Source organism: Gobio gobio (assembly GCF_949357685.1).
Source record: "Gobio gobio genome assembly, chromosome: 22".
NCBI lineage: Eukaryota > Metazoa > Chordata > Actinopteri > Cypriniformes > Gobionidae > Gobio > Gobio gobio.
The window spans coordinates 15,153,160-15,170,168 of record NC_137118.1 but is presented as its reverse complement, the minus strand read 5'-3'; the positions used below and the strand labels follow the sequence as shown (position 1 = coordinate 15,170,168).

The 17,009-nt window shown below is 38.2% G+C and overlaps 1 protein-coding gene across 1 annotated transcript; it reads left to right on the top strand.

Moving 5' to 3' along the window:
- Nucleotides 1-575: 575 nt before the first annotated feature.
- On the top strand, nucleotides 576-15,629 carry atp6v1b2 (ATPase H+ transporting V1 subunit B2). The gene is made up of 14 exons (XM_079804103.1): nucleotides 576-789; nucleotides 3,325-3,380; nucleotides 3,755-3,853; nucleotides 3,943-4,036; nucleotides 4,134-4,211; nucleotides 4,341-4,480; nucleotides 9,119-9,220; nucleotides 9,310-9,407; nucleotides 9,641-9,764; nucleotides 9,862-10,012; nucleotides 10,106-10,188; nucleotides 12,847-12,951; nucleotides 13,594-13,723; nucleotides 14,042-15,629. The coding sequence occupies exons 1-14, from the start codon at nucleotides 657-659 to the stop codon at nucleotides 14,176-14,178; spliced, it is 1,530 nt and encodes a 509-aa protein (XP_079660229.1). The 5' UTR covers nucleotides 576-656; the 3' UTR covers nucleotides 14,179-15,629.
- Nucleotides 15,630-17,009: the final 1,380 nt, after the last annotated feature.

The following is a 17,009-nucleotide window of genomic DNA, read 5'->3' as shown; positions in this document are numbered from 1 at the left end:
TGTAGCCTATAAATCTCATTTTCAAAAAATGTACCCTCATGACTGGTTTTGTGGTCCAGGGTCACATATGCAGTCAGTCATAAACACCACTTGTCTTATAATTTTACAATCATTAAAAAAAACATTTTTTTTTACATGAAGTTCAGTAGGGTCTCTGAGACTAGCCTACATTTAAAACTGGGCTTCAAAAATGATTTTAAACAAAAAGGTTGTGTTTTTTAACAAAAAGACAATATGACTTAAAAATACATATTTAATGAGCACGAGAGCTTTGTAGCCTACATTGTTCTTGCTTCCACTGAAAACACAAATTGTGCTTTTCAAATCATGTTGGAGAACGTAAAAAAAAGATCACGCGCGGCTAAAGTGCTGTTATCAATAATGCAAAATGGGAACAAATATGAAATTTCAGTTAAACTTTTTACTCACATTGTCATTCTAATAACATATTCTTCTATCTAGAAATTAGATAAAATATACTGCTATCATACCGTCATGGGTTATCGTGTCAAGCACTCATTCACCTCTAGAGGGCGTCAGCGTCCACTGCGTCGATTTTGAAAAGGAGGGGGAGAGACATTAGCCCGATTGCGCATGTGTAGCCGTGTTGTCACATTTTTCCAGAACCGTAGTGATTTTTGTGTACTAAAGTCATCATGAAGGCTCTTAGGGGAATGGTGAGCGGAGCTGTGAGCGAAATATCATCTGCGGTTACCGGGAGCAAACCCGTCGCCGTTCGGGAAAATGTCCTTGCTGTGACTCGTGACTACATTTCTCAGCCGAGATTAAGTGAGTGTCCACTGCTGACTACGAAGGGCCCTTAAAAAAACAGAAACCCACTAGAGCGATAAAAGATGTGTGTATGGCGCAACGAATCAATAACGTGCTTTGTATTTACACTGAATCTGCTAATCATCATGTTATTTGTATCACAACTGCAGACATAACATTTCTGATGTTGTATATCTATGATCCATATACGTTGTATGCAGTCAGGTAAATATAGGGTCAGTTTAATAACTAGAGGGTATATTCTCCGTTCATGCCTATTGATTACCTCTAATTGCTTGATCTAAAAAAATAATAATGAATGATTGGTTGGATTTTCATCACATATGATGTTAAAAAATCAACATGATGCAGGATTTTAGGTTGATGCATGTTGGAGCTGCATCGTGATGGAGTGGCAAGCCGCCTCAGCATTTAGACTATTCCTTAAACTAGTATTTATTCTTATGTTACTAGTACTTTTTTCACTACATAAAAAAAACTATTACCTACTGAATAGTTACCAGAAACAATTGGAATACAAGTGAATAGTCAATATCTGAACCACAGATCCCCCTAATTTATTGACAAATATTTGTATAATTGGTTCAATACTTATGAAAGGGGGTTATGCATAACATATTTTCGTATTCTGTAAAACAGGTTGCATTGCTTTCGGTTCAGGTCTTTTGTATGTGCTTTGTTAAATATAAAGCCTTTTTTACTCCAGATGCCTTCAAGGATGAGCATAACTGATGTCCATTGCGTGCAGATTGGTATCGAAAAGTGTTTTTTTCCCCTTCTTCTCTCTAACATTTTGATATTGAAATTGAATCACCAACAATTAAAACAAATAGCTAGGTTAGCAGATTACCGTGAATGGGTCATATGATGTGATTTCTTGTTTCTTGTTCTCTATGTCAGTATGTGGGGGCGGAGTTTCATAACACTGTTAACATGTGACTATTCATAACACGATAACAAATGCAAACATACCAATCTGATACATTTTGGTCATCTGCATCATCCGGATCAGATTCAGGCTCGAATTGATTAGGTAGGACCGACATTATCATCTGTCAATATTGCTTTGCTTTGGGAGCTGATGTTGCAAATATGGTAAGAAGTGTGACATTTCCGTCACATGCTTGAGGTATTCGGGCCAATCACAATGCACTGGATCGCTGGCCAATCAGAGCACACCGTGCTTTTCAGATGAAATTTGTACAAATCGATGCGTTTCAGAAAGGAGGGGCATACAACAATAATGTACTATAGGTGTAAAATAATTACTTTTTTTAACCGAAAACCACGTAAACACATTTCATTAAACCAAATACACAAAATAATGTTATTTTTTAGAACCATCATATGACCCCTTTAAAAGTCCATATCACCGTCAGTTCATACTGTCATTAACATTTTCTCTCACAAGCGGGACCTGTTTTCCTGTTTGTTCATGTGATGTTCGGCATAAAGCCTATAGTAGCCAGTGAAATTGAATAGGATTCTGTTTTCTAGGTCTATCGCATTTATTGATTAATTGTCTGTTCGTGGTTGTTTGATCTAATCAGAATTATTTGAGATAACTGCAATAATTGTTAAGGTTAAATCATGTTTTGCCATCCAAATAAGGAAAATGATATTGCAGTTATATAATATATTACAATTGACTAATTAGTAGTTATAGAAATATTATTTTTCACAGCATTAAATTAAATCATATGGGACTATTTTTATTATACATTTTATTTTTATATTATCTAAGATTCCAGGTAAAAATAGGTTTACACTGAAAGTGATATAAGCAGAATAACATTGTTAATTGTAGGGGTGCACTGAAATTAAAATTCTGGGCAGAACCTGAAAATTCTGGATTATTGTCTGTAAAAAATTCATAATCATGACAGGCAGACTGGTTGTTATTTGTTTCTTTACTAGAAATTAAATAAGTACTAAAAATATAGATTAGTTAGTTGTAAGGAATAATGTCAAATTGGCTTGCCATAGATGGCAGCATCATCAGATGCATTGATGGTCACAACACCAACATGCAAGGAGCTTGAAATTAAATTCAAACATGTTCATTCTTTACTTAAGTCATTTAGTTAAAAATGATCTCTCTAATTCTATCTCTAGTTAAAAGTTAACTATTTCGTACATTATCTCCTAAATGTACATTTCTAAGCCACCACATTTCTAAGCCATTATGACCTTTTATTTTCTTATTCTGAGCATCTCTGTTATGTATTTCTGTTATTTCAGTTTTTTATATCACATTCTCATAATTTTTCTTTATTTTCCCTTTAAAGACACTTTGACCATAACATGATGTCATGTTGTATCAGGTGATGTGTTTTAATTTTTTACTGTTTTTATTTTCCTTAATTCAGTGCTTATTGATTTTCTTCATGTAATTAAGAGAAAACCCTTACGCTGAATTTGTGTGAGTGTTAGTTGTGTTTGTAATTTGATCTAGAGGTCCTTGCCCTGAAAAACATTGAAGAGATCTAGACTAAGAAAACACTTTTGTGACATTCATGTTTGTGTGCGCAGCGTATAAAACCGTGGCTGGTGTTAATGGACCCCTGGTGATTTTGGATCAAGTGAAGGTATTGGATTTCTGTATTCTGCATTATCTGTTTTTATTGTGTTTTAGAAACAACGCATCTGAATGTAGACTTTGTTTCATAGAATTGTTTCATATAGAAGTCATGAATCTACATCGACAGACAGTGACTTGTTTATCTATATTTTTCTATTGTGGTGTTTATAAAATTATATAATTTGAGAGATTTTCCAGTAAATGTTTTATTTCTACTTCTATTCAAGTATTCAAAAAGTAATGATGACAGCCCACCATCTTTTCTAAGATGTCCATTATACATGTAATCTTGCATCCATAAACCAAAGCAACTGATTTGTTTGGAGAGTACTGGATTACATTGATGTTTTTGATGCAATGTTAACTGATTACCTGGCGCAGTTCCCCAGGTATGCTGAGATTGTCCATCTGACTCTCCCTGATGGCACCAAAAGGAGTGGACAAGTGCTGGAGGTTACAGGCTCCAAAGCTGTGGTTCAGGTCAGGGAATAAGTCCTTCTGAAATACATGTTTTCTTTTTTTCCCCCATTTTGTAATCTGACCAGTAGCATCTCTCATTTCATTTTTAGGTGTTTGAGGGAACATCTGGTATTGATGCCAAAAAAACCACGTGTGAATTTACAGGGGACATTTTGCGTACACCTGTGTCCGAGGATATGCTGGGTAATAATAAAAAAAAGAGATATACTGAAGTCATTATTTTTTTATTTATTATCTATTTTTATTATGTGTATTTGGTAAAACTAGAAGTCTATTACAGGTCGTGTGTTCAACGGATCAGGAAAGCCGATTGATCGAGGGCCTGCAGTGCTGGCGGAGGACTACTTAGACATCATGGGTAAATTTCAATATGACTGTATTTGTGATGCACCACATAAGCTGTTATGCTCACAAATTGTCATCAGTGCCTTTTTTTTTTTATATTTGATGTTATATGTAACATCCAATTCCCTCCTGCTTTCTGCAGGTCAGCCGATTAATCCTCAGTGTCGTATTTATCCTGAGGAAATGATCCAGACCGGCATCTCTGCCATTGATGGCATGAACAGTATTGCCAGAGGCCAAAAAATTCCCATTTTCTCTGCAGCTGGTCTACCCCACAATGAGGTGAGGCTATTGTTAGTTCATCTTCTTTCTGGTGATTCTTGAAAGACATTAATAGTTTTATACAGCAGAGAAGAATTAAATACAAGTGCTGGGCATATAATTAGAATATCATCAAAAAGTTGATTTATTTCACTAATTCCATTCAAAAAGTGAAACTTGTATATTATATTCATTCATTACACACAGATTGATATAGTTCAAATGTTTTTTTCTTTTAATTTTGATGATTATAACTGACAACTAAGGAAAATCCCAATTTCAATATCTCAGAAAATTAGAATATTGTGAAAAGGTTCAATATTGAAGACACCTGGTGCCACACTCTAATCAGCTAATTAACTCAAAACACCTGTAAAGTGTGCAACCTTTAAATGGTCTCTCATGCTGCGTCCCAATTCGCATACTATCCGTACTAAATAGTATTCGAAAAAAGAATTAGTATGTCCCAAATGGTAGTATGTTGAAAAGAGTATTCCAAAGATTCCCGGATGGTCTACTATTTCCGGTCAGAATCCGAAGTGCAGATCGATGCGCACTCTAACGGCTGATATTGCCCACAACCCATTGCGAGATGGACGAGGATTCGATTAGAACTACAAACGCTTATAAAAAGTGTTAAAAAACTACAAACATGACAGTTACGCGAGTCTGAAGGAGAGGGTAAGATAAAGGGGTTTGAGTGAGCAATTATCAGTATTTAACCTGACAAAAAAGATATTTATTCAATGTTAGCAACATTATATTTCACCTGCAGCAGCATTGTGAACTTTTGTAATGATACGTTTGGCTGACAAAGAATGATAACTTTGCAAACACATGAGAGGAGTCTCTGCATTAAAGACCCACGAATGGCAGATCAACATGCTACTACATTTCTCTCCGATACGGTAGGAAATTAAATTTAATGTGGAGGATTTGAACTGTGACGATGATTGACAGGGCAGTTTAAACGGTGACGGAACGCACGTAACTAAGCAACAGAGTCCGTTAAAGATGACGATGTAGTATGTCCCAAAGCTTGCATAATCTTCTGCTACACACTCAAAAGTATGTACTTTTTATTCACAAAAAGAGTACATACTTTTAGGACGTAGTATAAGTAGGCGAATTGGGACGCAGCATCAGTCTAGTTCTGTAGGCTACACAATCATGGGGAAGACTGTTGACTTCACAGTTGTCCAAAAGACGACCATTGACACCTTGCACAAGGAGGGTAAGACACAAAAGGTAATTGCAAAAGAGGCTGGCTGTTCACAGAGCTCTGTTTCCAAGCACATTAATAGAGAGGTGAAGGGAAGGAAAAGGTGGTAGAAAAAAGTGTACAAGCAATAGGGATAACTGCACACTGGAGAGGATTGTGAAACAAAACCCATTAAAAAATGTGGGGGAGATTCACAAAGAGTGGACTGCAGCTGGAGTCAGTGCTTCAAGAACCACTACGCACAGACGTATGCAAGACATGGGTTTCAGCTGTCACATTCCTTGTGTCAAGCCACTCTTGAACAACAGACAGCATCAGAAGCGTCTCTTCTGGGCTAAAGACAAAAAGAACTGGACTGGTCCAAAGTGGTCCAAAGTTATGTTCTCTAATGAAAGTAAATTTTGCATTTCCTTTGGAAATCAGGGTCCCAGAGTCTGGAGGAAGAGAGGAGATTCACACAATCCACGTTGCTTGAGGTCCAGTGTAAAGTTTCCACAGTCAGTGATGGTTTGGGGTGCCATGTTATCTGCTGGTGTTGGTCCACTGTGTTTTCTGAGGTCCAAGGTCAATGTAGCCGTATACCAGGACGTTTTAGAGCACTTCATGCTTCCTGCTGCTGACCAACTTTATGAAGATGCAGATTTAATTTTCCAAAAGGACTTGGCACCTGCACACAGTGCCAAAGCAACCAGTACCTGGTTTAAGGACCATGGTATCCCTGTTCTTAATTGGCCAGCAAACTCGCCTGACCTTAACCCCATAGAAAATCTATGGGGTATTGTGAAGTGGAAGATGCGATATGCCAGACCCAACAATGCAGAAGAGCTGAAGGCCACTATCAGAGCAACCTGGGCTCTCATAACACCTGAGCAGTGCCACAGACTGATCGACTCCATGCCACGGTGCATTGCTGCAGTAATTCAGGCAAAAGGAGCCGCAACTAAGTATTGAGTGCTGTACATGATCATACTTTTCATGCTCATACTTTTCAGTTGGCAAAGATTTCTAAAAATCCTTTCTTTGTATTGGTCTTAAGTAATATTCTAATTTTCTGAGATACTGAATTTGGGATTTTCCTTAGTTGTCAGTTATAATCATCAAAATTAAAAGAAATAAACAATTGAAATATATCAGTCTGTGTGTAATGAATTAATATAATCTACAAGTTTCACTTTTTGAATGGAATTAGTGAAATAAATCAACTTTTTGATGATATTCTAATTATATGACCAGCACCTGTATATTAAAGTGACAGTAAATACATTTATAATGTTACAAAAGATTTATATTTCAAATAAATGCTCCTTTCAACTTTCTGTTGATCAAAGAATCCTAAAAAAATTTGTTGAGGTTTTCACAAAAATAATAAGCACTACTCCTTTTCACTGTTTGTAACCATATAAACATTGTACATAGCCAGCAGCTATTATAGACTGGTTGCCCACTGAAGCTAAGCAGAGTTGATCCTGGTCAGTACCTGGATGGGAGACCTGCTGGGAAATCTAGGTAGCTGCTGGAATGTGTTAGTGAGGCCATTAGTAGGGATGGGCAAGAGTACTCAAGTACTCCAACGTGACAGCGATAATCGATCATGAAAACTATGATCGCCCTGACTTTAAAAAATATATTTGTCTCTTTTTTTGATTGGTTATTAGGGCATTTTGGGCAGTACCTGAGGTCTGATTGGTTAGCGTTAAACAGCACACCTCCAGACAGCGAAATAAAGTGAAACTGGATTTGAAAGCGCACACTAGTTACATCAGAGCGCGGTCGCATCCTTTTCTGCAGATGCAAGTTGTAAGATTACTTTTTATGTTGTCTATATCTGATTAATAGGACTCGTTTGGTTGTTTATTAACCAGCTAGCCAAGCACTGCCATTATACCGGCTGTCGTTCATTCTCTTTAGTTTCAGCTCAAATGTGATGCCCGACATTATCGACTATGGGTTATTTGAGATGGTCATATTCTCTTTAGGTTATTTCTTTTTCAAAATCATTGATGATATTAATAATGCCACAGTGGTATATTGTTCTCATGTTTTTTAACAGTAGACCTATGTTTTATTTAAAGTTTTCTGGATGACTCTGGATGGAGTTATGGTTGACGAACCTAGCTGAATGGAGAAGTTGTGATGAAGTGTTGGGTTGGCTGAGACCACAAACAGTGGTCTGAGTTGAAGATGGTGGTCCTTCATCCAGCAAGAAATGTCTGTCAGGCAGGCTGAGATACGAGCAGCTACCGTCAGATCATCTGGCTGGAACGAGAGGTTGAGTTGTGTGTCATCAGTGTAGCAGTGTAGATAGGAAAAATCATGTTTCTGAATTATAGATCCTAGTGATGACATGAAGTTTGAGAAGAGAAGTGGTTCAAGCACTGAGCCCTGAGGCACCCCAGTAGCTAGATGTTGGGACTTAGACACCTCACTCCTCCACGACTCTCTGAAGGACCTACCTGTGAGACTTGAACCATTGGAGTGCAGTTCCTGAGATGTCATGAGGGTTGACCGGAGGATCTGGTGGTTAACTGTGTCAAAAGCAGCAGACCGGTCCAGCAAGATGACCAGGACTGATGATTTGAAAGCTGCTCTTGCCAGTCACAGAGCTTCAATGACCAAGAGCAGGGCAGTCTCAGTTGAGTGGCTGCTTTTTAAAACCAGACTGCTTGTCCTGGAGGTTGATTTGTGTAAGAAAGGTAGCAACTTGGTTGAACACAACTTGTTCAAGTGTTTTAGCATTCAATGGAAGAAGGGATACCGGTCTGTAGTGATGGCGTATTGTTTTACTTTGTCGTGGGTGGAATAGAGCTGTTCTTTAATGTATGTCATGTCTGTTTCTGTCAGAATTACAGCACAACCCAAAACACTGTTTACATACTACTTGTGAAATCCTGTCTTTGCCACTGTACCTTTAGAATGGGCAGAATTATGAGGTTGACAGCGTTGTCTTTTGCCAGTGACTGAAACTAGCACAGATTCATCCATTTCATCATACTCCTCCATCTTGTTTAGCTAAAAATGTCTTTAAACAGGATACAGCAGACTCATATACACACTGTCATTGATCTTGAAATCATATCATATGATTTAATTTGCATCCTCCGATTGGTTTCATGGACTTAAAGGGTTTTGCTGGCAAAGGTAAGTGGCGTTTAGCGGTTTCGGCCAACAAATCAGTATTTCTGAGTGGGCTGAGGCTCGGATTTAACGGGTTTGAAGAATAAGTATTTGATGAAAGTATACTATGTGCGGAGACATTTGCTCAATATCATTATCTCGTTTTTGACGGAGGTGGTGTTGAGTAGTTTTTGCATCTGAACTCTTCAAATACACTTGCCCAAAATGGCAATTTTAATTAAATTAAGTACCCGAGTATATAAGTCTAATATAGTTACCTAACAATTGATCCTTGATCCTTTTTTCTTCTTCTTTTCTTTCAGATTGCTGCACAGATCTGTCGTCAGGCGGGATTGGTGAAGAAATCCAAAGATGTGATGGATTACAGTGAAGATAACTTTGCCATTGTGTTTGCAGCCATGGGGGTGAGGAGCACTTCTGATTAAAAGTTTGCAATCTAAATATATGCATCAATACCAGTGAGATATCTTCATGACATTAGTTGTATCTTTAGGTCAACATGGAGACTGCAAGATTTTTTAAGTCCGATTTTGAAGAGAACGGGTCCATGGACAACGTGTGCCTCTTTTTAAATTTGGCCAATGATCCCACGTCAGTATTCTTTCGAATATTCTTGAAATTAATGAGATAGTTCACCCAAAAATGATTAAATCTTTTACTCACCTTCATGTCGTTCTATATGTGTTCTAAATGAATTAAAGAAGACTAACAAGTACAATCCTTAAAAATGTAATCTAGGTTTGGAATGACATGAATAACGCAAGACTTTTTTAAAAAATATTTTGGAGCTACATGGACCAAAAAGTTTGAATTACCTGTTGCAGGATTGAACGCATCATCACCCCTCGGCTTGCACTTACCGCAGCTGAGTTTCTGGCTTACCAGTGTGAAAAGCACGTGCTGGTCATATTGACTGACATGAGCTCTTATGCCGAGGCTTTACGAGAGGTATGATATAATGTGTGAATTTATACTGACAGCCGTTAGGATTAAGGCTAAACTTGCTACTCATTGCTATGCATTAAACTCTATCATTGTCTTGAAGGTCTCTGCAGCTAGAGAAGAGGTTCCTGGTCGACGTGGTTTTCCAGGTTACATGTACACTGATCTGGCCACGATATATGAGAGAGCTGGACGTGTGGAGGGACGCAATGGCTCCATCACCCAAATCCCAATCCTCACTATGCCCAACGATGGTCAGCAAACATTTACCTACTCATCTTTTAATCCTTATATCATCATAAATGGTTTTCTTAATACTTTAATGGTTTGCTTACTATTATCTGCAGATATTACCCATCCTATTCCGGATTTAACTGGCTACATCACTGAGGGTCAAATTTATGTGGACAGACAGCTTCATAACAGACAGGCAAGTGATGGAAAAAACCTTACAGTGTAAACATTAGTTGTGATGCTTCATTTAAGGGTTAGTTCACCCAAAAATGACAATTCTGTCATCATTTACTCACCCTTGTGTTGTTCCAAACCAGTTAAGATTTCCACTTATCTTCAGAACACTAATAAAATCTGAGCCATTTATCTACTCTCCATTGACAGCTGTGTAGCCGCTATCACGTTGACACTTCAAAAAGTACATAGAGATTGTAAAACTAATCTTTAGGAATTTAGTGGTTTAGTCCAAATATTGGTTCTTGTGGAAACTCCAAACATGCTGCATAACACACTAGAATGAACCTCATTGGTTCTTACTGAAGCTCAAATGTGCTGCGTAACACACGAGAATAAACCTCATTGGTTCTTGCAGAAGCTCAAATGTGCTGCGCAACACACGAAAATGAACCTCATTGGTTCTTGCAGAAGCTCAAATGTGCTGCGTAACACGAGAATTAACCTCATTGGTTCTTACAGAAGCTCAAATGGGCTGCGTAACACACAAGAATGAACCTCATTGTTTCTTGCAGAAGCTCAAACGTGCAGCGTAACACAATAATGAACCTCATTGGTTCTTGCAGAAGCAGTGAAAAGGGACAGTTATGAACGCTATGTTTTACTCAAAGTTGAACATTCTTCAACTCTCGCCAACCACTAAAAAACGTTCTGCGCTTGAGCATGAAATACTCGCTCAGCGCCTCGTTACGCTCATGGTGTTCTAAAAATTCGGCGCTCCCATTGCAAAAAAAATTGGATACGCCAGCCAGCAGCGTGAAGAAACAGAAGAACATGCGGCCTGACACTAAAATGAACCTCATTGGTTCTTGCAGAAGTTCGAGTCTGCTGTGTAACATGAGAATGAACCTCATTGGTTCTCGCAGAAGCTTAAACGTGCTGATTAACACAAGAATGAACCTCATTGGTTCTCGCACGTCAAGCAAACATGCTTGTGCTTCTGTTTACCACAACTGATGTGTGCGTTGATGAATGTTTATATGGGAATAAAAGCCTAAATTAAATCTGTTCAGCGTATAAAGCGATCGTGTCTCTTCAGAAGATTTGGACTAAACCACTCAATTCATATGGATTAGTTTTACCATCTCTTCATGAACTTTTTGAAGCGTCAAAGTGGTAGTTGCGTAGATGTCAATGGAGGGACAGAAATTGCTCCGATTGTAGTAAAAATATTGAACGAAAGTCTTACGGGTTTTGGAACAACATGAGTGTGAGTAAATGATGACAGAATTTTCATTTTTAGGTGAACTAACTATTTATATTTACATTTATGCATTTAGCAGACGCTTTTATCCAAAGCGACAAGTCAAGTAAGCGCAACAAGTGCCTGAAATACTTTCCGTCTACATTGCTCAGTGTAGCACAGGCTAGGGTAAGGAGGGAAAAAGGGAAGAAAGAGGAAAAGTTTTTTTTTTTTTTTTTTTTTTTTATTATTAAGAATCTGATGATTGACCGTGTCAAAGGCAGCAGATAGATCAAGGAGGACAAGGACTGATGATTTGGAATCAGCTTTAGCTATCCGCAGGGCTTCAGTGACCGACAGTAATGCTGTCTCTGTGGAGTGGCCCCTTTTGAAACCTGATTGGTTGACGTCCAGTTGATTGGTCTGTGAGAGGAAGGAGGAAACCTGGTTGAAAACAACTCGTTCAAGTGTTTTCGCTATGAATGGTAGGAGAAAAATAGGTCTGTAGTTATCTATGAGTGATGAGTTTAATGTGGGTTTCTTAAGCAGTGGAGTTACCCGAGCCTGCTTGATTGTGGTTGGGAAAATGCCGGTGCTGAGAGATGTGTTGATGATGTGTGTGAGTGCTGGTAGGAGTGTAGGAGAGATGGCTTGAAGGAGGTGTGAGGGAATGGGATCGAGAGGACAGGTGGTAGGATGGCTGGAGAGAATTTTAGATACTTCTGCCTCAGTTAGTGTAGAAAATGAGGAGAGAGGATGTTCGATTGTGGATGTGGCTGATCTAAAATCCACAGTGCGCGAGGGTGAGAACTGATTACTGATAGTTGTTGTTTTGTTTGTGAAGAATTGGGCAAAATCATCTGCAGATAAGGAGGTGGTGGAGGAGGACAGAGGAGAGAGTTGAATGTTCTGAAAAGTGTCTGTGAGTTTGAGGTGCTGTTGATCTTGTTTTGGAAATAAGAAGATTTAGCTGCATGTACTTCATCCGAGAAGGATGAGAGCAGTGACTGATACTTGCCTAGATCAGATGGGTGGTTTGATTTACGCCATTTTCTCTCTGCTGCCCTGAGTATCGTCCGGTGTTCATGAATAACATCGGATAACCAAGGGTTAGAGGGAGTAGCTCGTGCTGGCCTAAAAGAAAGAGGGCAGATACTGTCTAGACAAGAAGTTAAAGTGGAGCATAAAGTGTCAGTTGCAGTGTTTACATCCATAGAGGAGAATTTTGTGGATGAGGGAAGGGAGGATGACACAGCAGAGGAGAGATGAGAAAGAGAAAGTGAGCGCAGGTTTCGCCTGAAGGTAACTGGTAGAGGAACTGGTGGTGCATGAGTAGTAAGTTGAAGATTAAATGTGATGAAGAAATGATCTGAGATGTGAAACCCTTTAATAAATCGTATGTGCTATTTTATACCAACTACTGATATTTCAATGCAGATCTATCCTCCTATCAACGTACTACCTTCTTTGTCTCGATTGATGAAATCAGCCATTGGCGAGGGAATGACACGCAAAGACCACTCAGATGTTTCTAATCAGCTGGTAAGTATGGATGAACATACAATTACCATTCAGAAGTTTGGGGTTTTGTAATATTGTTTTTGAACGAAGTCTTTTATGCTCACCAAGACTGCATTTATTTTATCAAAAATACAGTAAAACAGTAAAATTGTGATATATTATTTACATTTAAAATGCCTGTTTTTCTATTTCAATATATTATAAATTGTCATTTATTTCTGTGATGGATTTAGCATCATCACTCCAGACTACAATGTCACATGGTCCTTTAGAATCATTCTGTGCTGATTTAATGCTCAAGAAACATTTCTTCTCATCAATGTAAAAAAACCGTTCTTCCATTTTTTTTATTGTTTTTTGTTTTACTTTTGAACAATTTCATGCATCCTTGCTGAATAAAAGTATACATTTCTTAAAAAAAAACAAAAAAACATATCTATATATATATATATAACTTATTATCCCCAAACAATTGAATGGTATTGTAAATTGTAAAGAAATGAGGAAAGAACAAAACCTGTATAATGACCAAAGCACTTCGTCTCTTTCACAAATAATGTTTTTTCCCCCTGTGCAAATATTTATTTTATTTATTTAAATTTTTGAGTTCATTGTGTATGGATATTTCATTTGTCTGTGACAAAGCGTCTCCTTTTTTTGTAGTATGCTTGCTATGCTATTGGGAAAGATGTGCAAGCAATGAAGGCCGTGGTTGGGGAAGAAGCACTGACATCGGATGACTTGTTGTACTTGGAGTTCTTACAGAAATTTGAGAAGAACTTTATTGCCCAGGGTAAGTAACAACAAAAATCTCATCTTAATAGTTCTCCAAAAAAGAAAAATACTACCATCATTTACTTCATTTACTCACCCTCAGGTTGTTCTAAACATGTTGTGAATAGCTTTTTAGGAATGTATTGTTTGAATTCAAAGTCCTTTTTGGTCACATTATTCAAGTTAGGTGTGAAAGGACAGTTAGAAAGAAGAAAAAGGAAAAAATAGATGTATACTTTATCAAATGTAATCTGATTCCATGAATGGCAATGGGCTGTACTATATACAGTATATACAGTATTACTTCAGAATGAGCCTAACATGTTTTATATTACAGGTGCATATGAGAATCGAACTGTGTTCGAAACATTGGACATTGGCTGGCAGCTCTTGAGGATCTTCCCCAAAGAGATGCTGAAGAGGATTCCTCAGAGCACTCTGGCTGAGTTTTATCCCCGAGACTCCAAACATTAGTCTTGCTTCCTTCATTGTTTATTCCCTTTCTCTCAATCTACCGTGAATCTGTCTTCTACACTTCTAGATGTTACTCAATCTCTGCTCAAATCAAGTACACCAAGTCTACACTGATGGATTACATTGTTTTTCATTGCTGCTCTTGGTTTTTATTTATTTTTTAAGTGTTGCTAAATAGTAAAGCAAATATTGTATGAATATATTCGTTACACTGCAGTGTGGAAAGTTTTTTTTGTGTGTGTGTGTGTGTGTGTGTAGCTCAGTATGTCAAACCGTGTTCTGACCAAGTGGAATATGATGTAAAAGCCAAAATTTTTCTTAGCCTGCAACATTTTGAAACAACTGACAAAGCTACTAGTATGCGTCACAAATCAGTTTGCGCCATCTGTTTCTTTATTTCAAAAGTGCCAAGATGAATGTATAATAGCTTAATGTATTCTATGAATTTGATTTGTCATCATTGTAATGAATTCACTATATCATAAAGTATAAAAGGAAGCCATATGTTCATAGAACGAATTAAAAGGGAATAGATAGGCACAGTGGCCCTATCAAATCAAAGGAGGAAATCCACTGAGCAGAATATTTTTTTTGTCGTTTTTGCTTTGTCATGCTGTTAGTTAATTTATGTTTTGTATATAAAAATGTGTAATTTATTGTTGTAAGCAATGTATTTATTATAATTTATTTTGGTGCCATATATATATAATTATATACTGTGATACAGTGCTTGTTATCAAGTGAATTCATAATGAAGTGATTGTTATCCCAATGCATGAACACTATATTGGAAATGTGTATGTGACCACTTGCTTCATTAAATAAACCTTGATGTGGTGTAAATTAATGATCATGATGAAAGTAATCAAATATAATAGTGCAGCAATGCACGTTCTGATGGATTGATGTTAATTCTGGTACTAATTTAATTTGCACAACAGGGTGCTAGGGACTTTACAAAGCACGGTGGTTCTCAATTGTGCATACACATTTCATAAGACATATTGTAAAATTTTGCATTTGTGTTTAACCATGTTCATGTAACTTGCCAAGTCAGACAATTAGAAAAGGTACAGGATTGTTTTTAGACTCCACCCAATTTTGCATAAACTGAGCTTTGTTCTTCTGGATGAGCCCAAAACTAAAACTTATCTGCCCCATGTCAGCAATTGTCTCTCTGCAAAGTCTGCATTACATTATGAAAATTACACAAAACAATTCATAAAGGTCACCCTGAAGTGATCACAAAATATCCTATGTAGACATTACACAGTGAAAGTCTGGATTGATTTTCTGCTTTACAATGTTTAAACAGCAGAGGGTATCAGAGCTTTCATAACACAATCAATTATCTTTTGACAGCTGGTTAGTTTCCCAGGTGAACAATGTTTCATGCAATTAGTTATTTGCTCTAATTGGACGGATGAAGGCCTATAAAATACACTTATCACAACTACATGTATGCTTGGTTTTGTAGTCTCTGTATGGTGGTGTGTCAACGTGAGTGTTGGAGTTTTGATATTACTCAGAGGGTTTCGTTTTGTTTTGTTTGTTAGCCATGGATCAAGGGTGGAAAGGGTGAGTTTATCCATTCAAATTGTGTTTGTGAATTATTGTGCAAATATTGTTTTTACTTTTATGTTTTAACTCTTTTTTTTTTTTAATGCTTGTAGGTTACCCTTGCTGATAAACTTCCTGCTTTTGAGTAGTGTTTATGGTTTTAGTGGTAAGATTTATTTATTTTGTCTTGCCAAGGATTTTAAATTGTGAGGTTTGTCTACAAAGCTTTCTATTTTGTCTAATTCACAGATGGAGCTTATTCAAATGCCCACCCCCATTGGGGTCAACCTTCTGACAATACGTTCTCACCTCGTGCAGTCCAGTCTTCTGTGTCAAAGGTCCCTGTGTCTGGGAATTTGCCTAAAGAAGTGGGCTCTAGTTTATTTGCTAACAACCCCCTGAAAAGGTCGAACTTATTCCAGTCTGCTACAGTCCAGAGTTCACGGAAGCAGTTTACCTCTAGCTATGGCACCCAGTCAGGGTCCTCTACTCTATTCAGCCATGGTGGCTCACTCCAGCCTCAAGGTAGCACAAGTCAGTTTGCCTCTGGGTCTTCATCCTCCTATCCAAGTGTATCACTATCCTCACCCCAAGGTGTTGCGAGTCAGTCTGCTACAGTCCAGAGTTCAAGAAAGCCGTTTTCCTCTAGCTATGGCACCCTGTCAGGGTCATCTACTCTATTCAACCATGGCGGCTCATTCCAGCCTCACGCTACCCAAAGTCAGTTTGCCCCTGCATCCGCATCCTATAACTGTAACTGTGTATCGTCGTCCTCTCCCCAAGATATTGCCAGTGTTTCTGCTACAGTCCAGAGTTCACAGAAGCAGTTTACCTCTACCTTCACAGGCAGCACTGGCACCCAGTCAAGGTCCTCTACTCCCTTCAACTTGCAGGGAAGCACCACTTATGGTGGATCACTCCAGCCTCAAGCAACTGCAAGTCAGTTTTCCCCTGCATCTCCATCCTATAATTGTCATTGTGTATCATCGTCCTCGCCCCAAGGTGTTGCCAGCCAGTCCAGCCCAGCATATCCAAGCTATTCTGTGTCTCAAAGCCAGAAGTCTCAAAGATGGCAGCCTTTCCAAGGTTTTCAGACCTCCGGTGCAGCTGCATCACAGGTTCGCGTTCCGTCTCAAAGCTCTCCAATGCACAATAGGTTATCTTCCCTGTCATCAGCAGGACACACATCTTCAGGAGATTCTAGACAGTTTGTTTCTGCACAGGGAGGTAGCACCAGTTATGGTGGATCACTCCAGCCTCAAGGTACCACA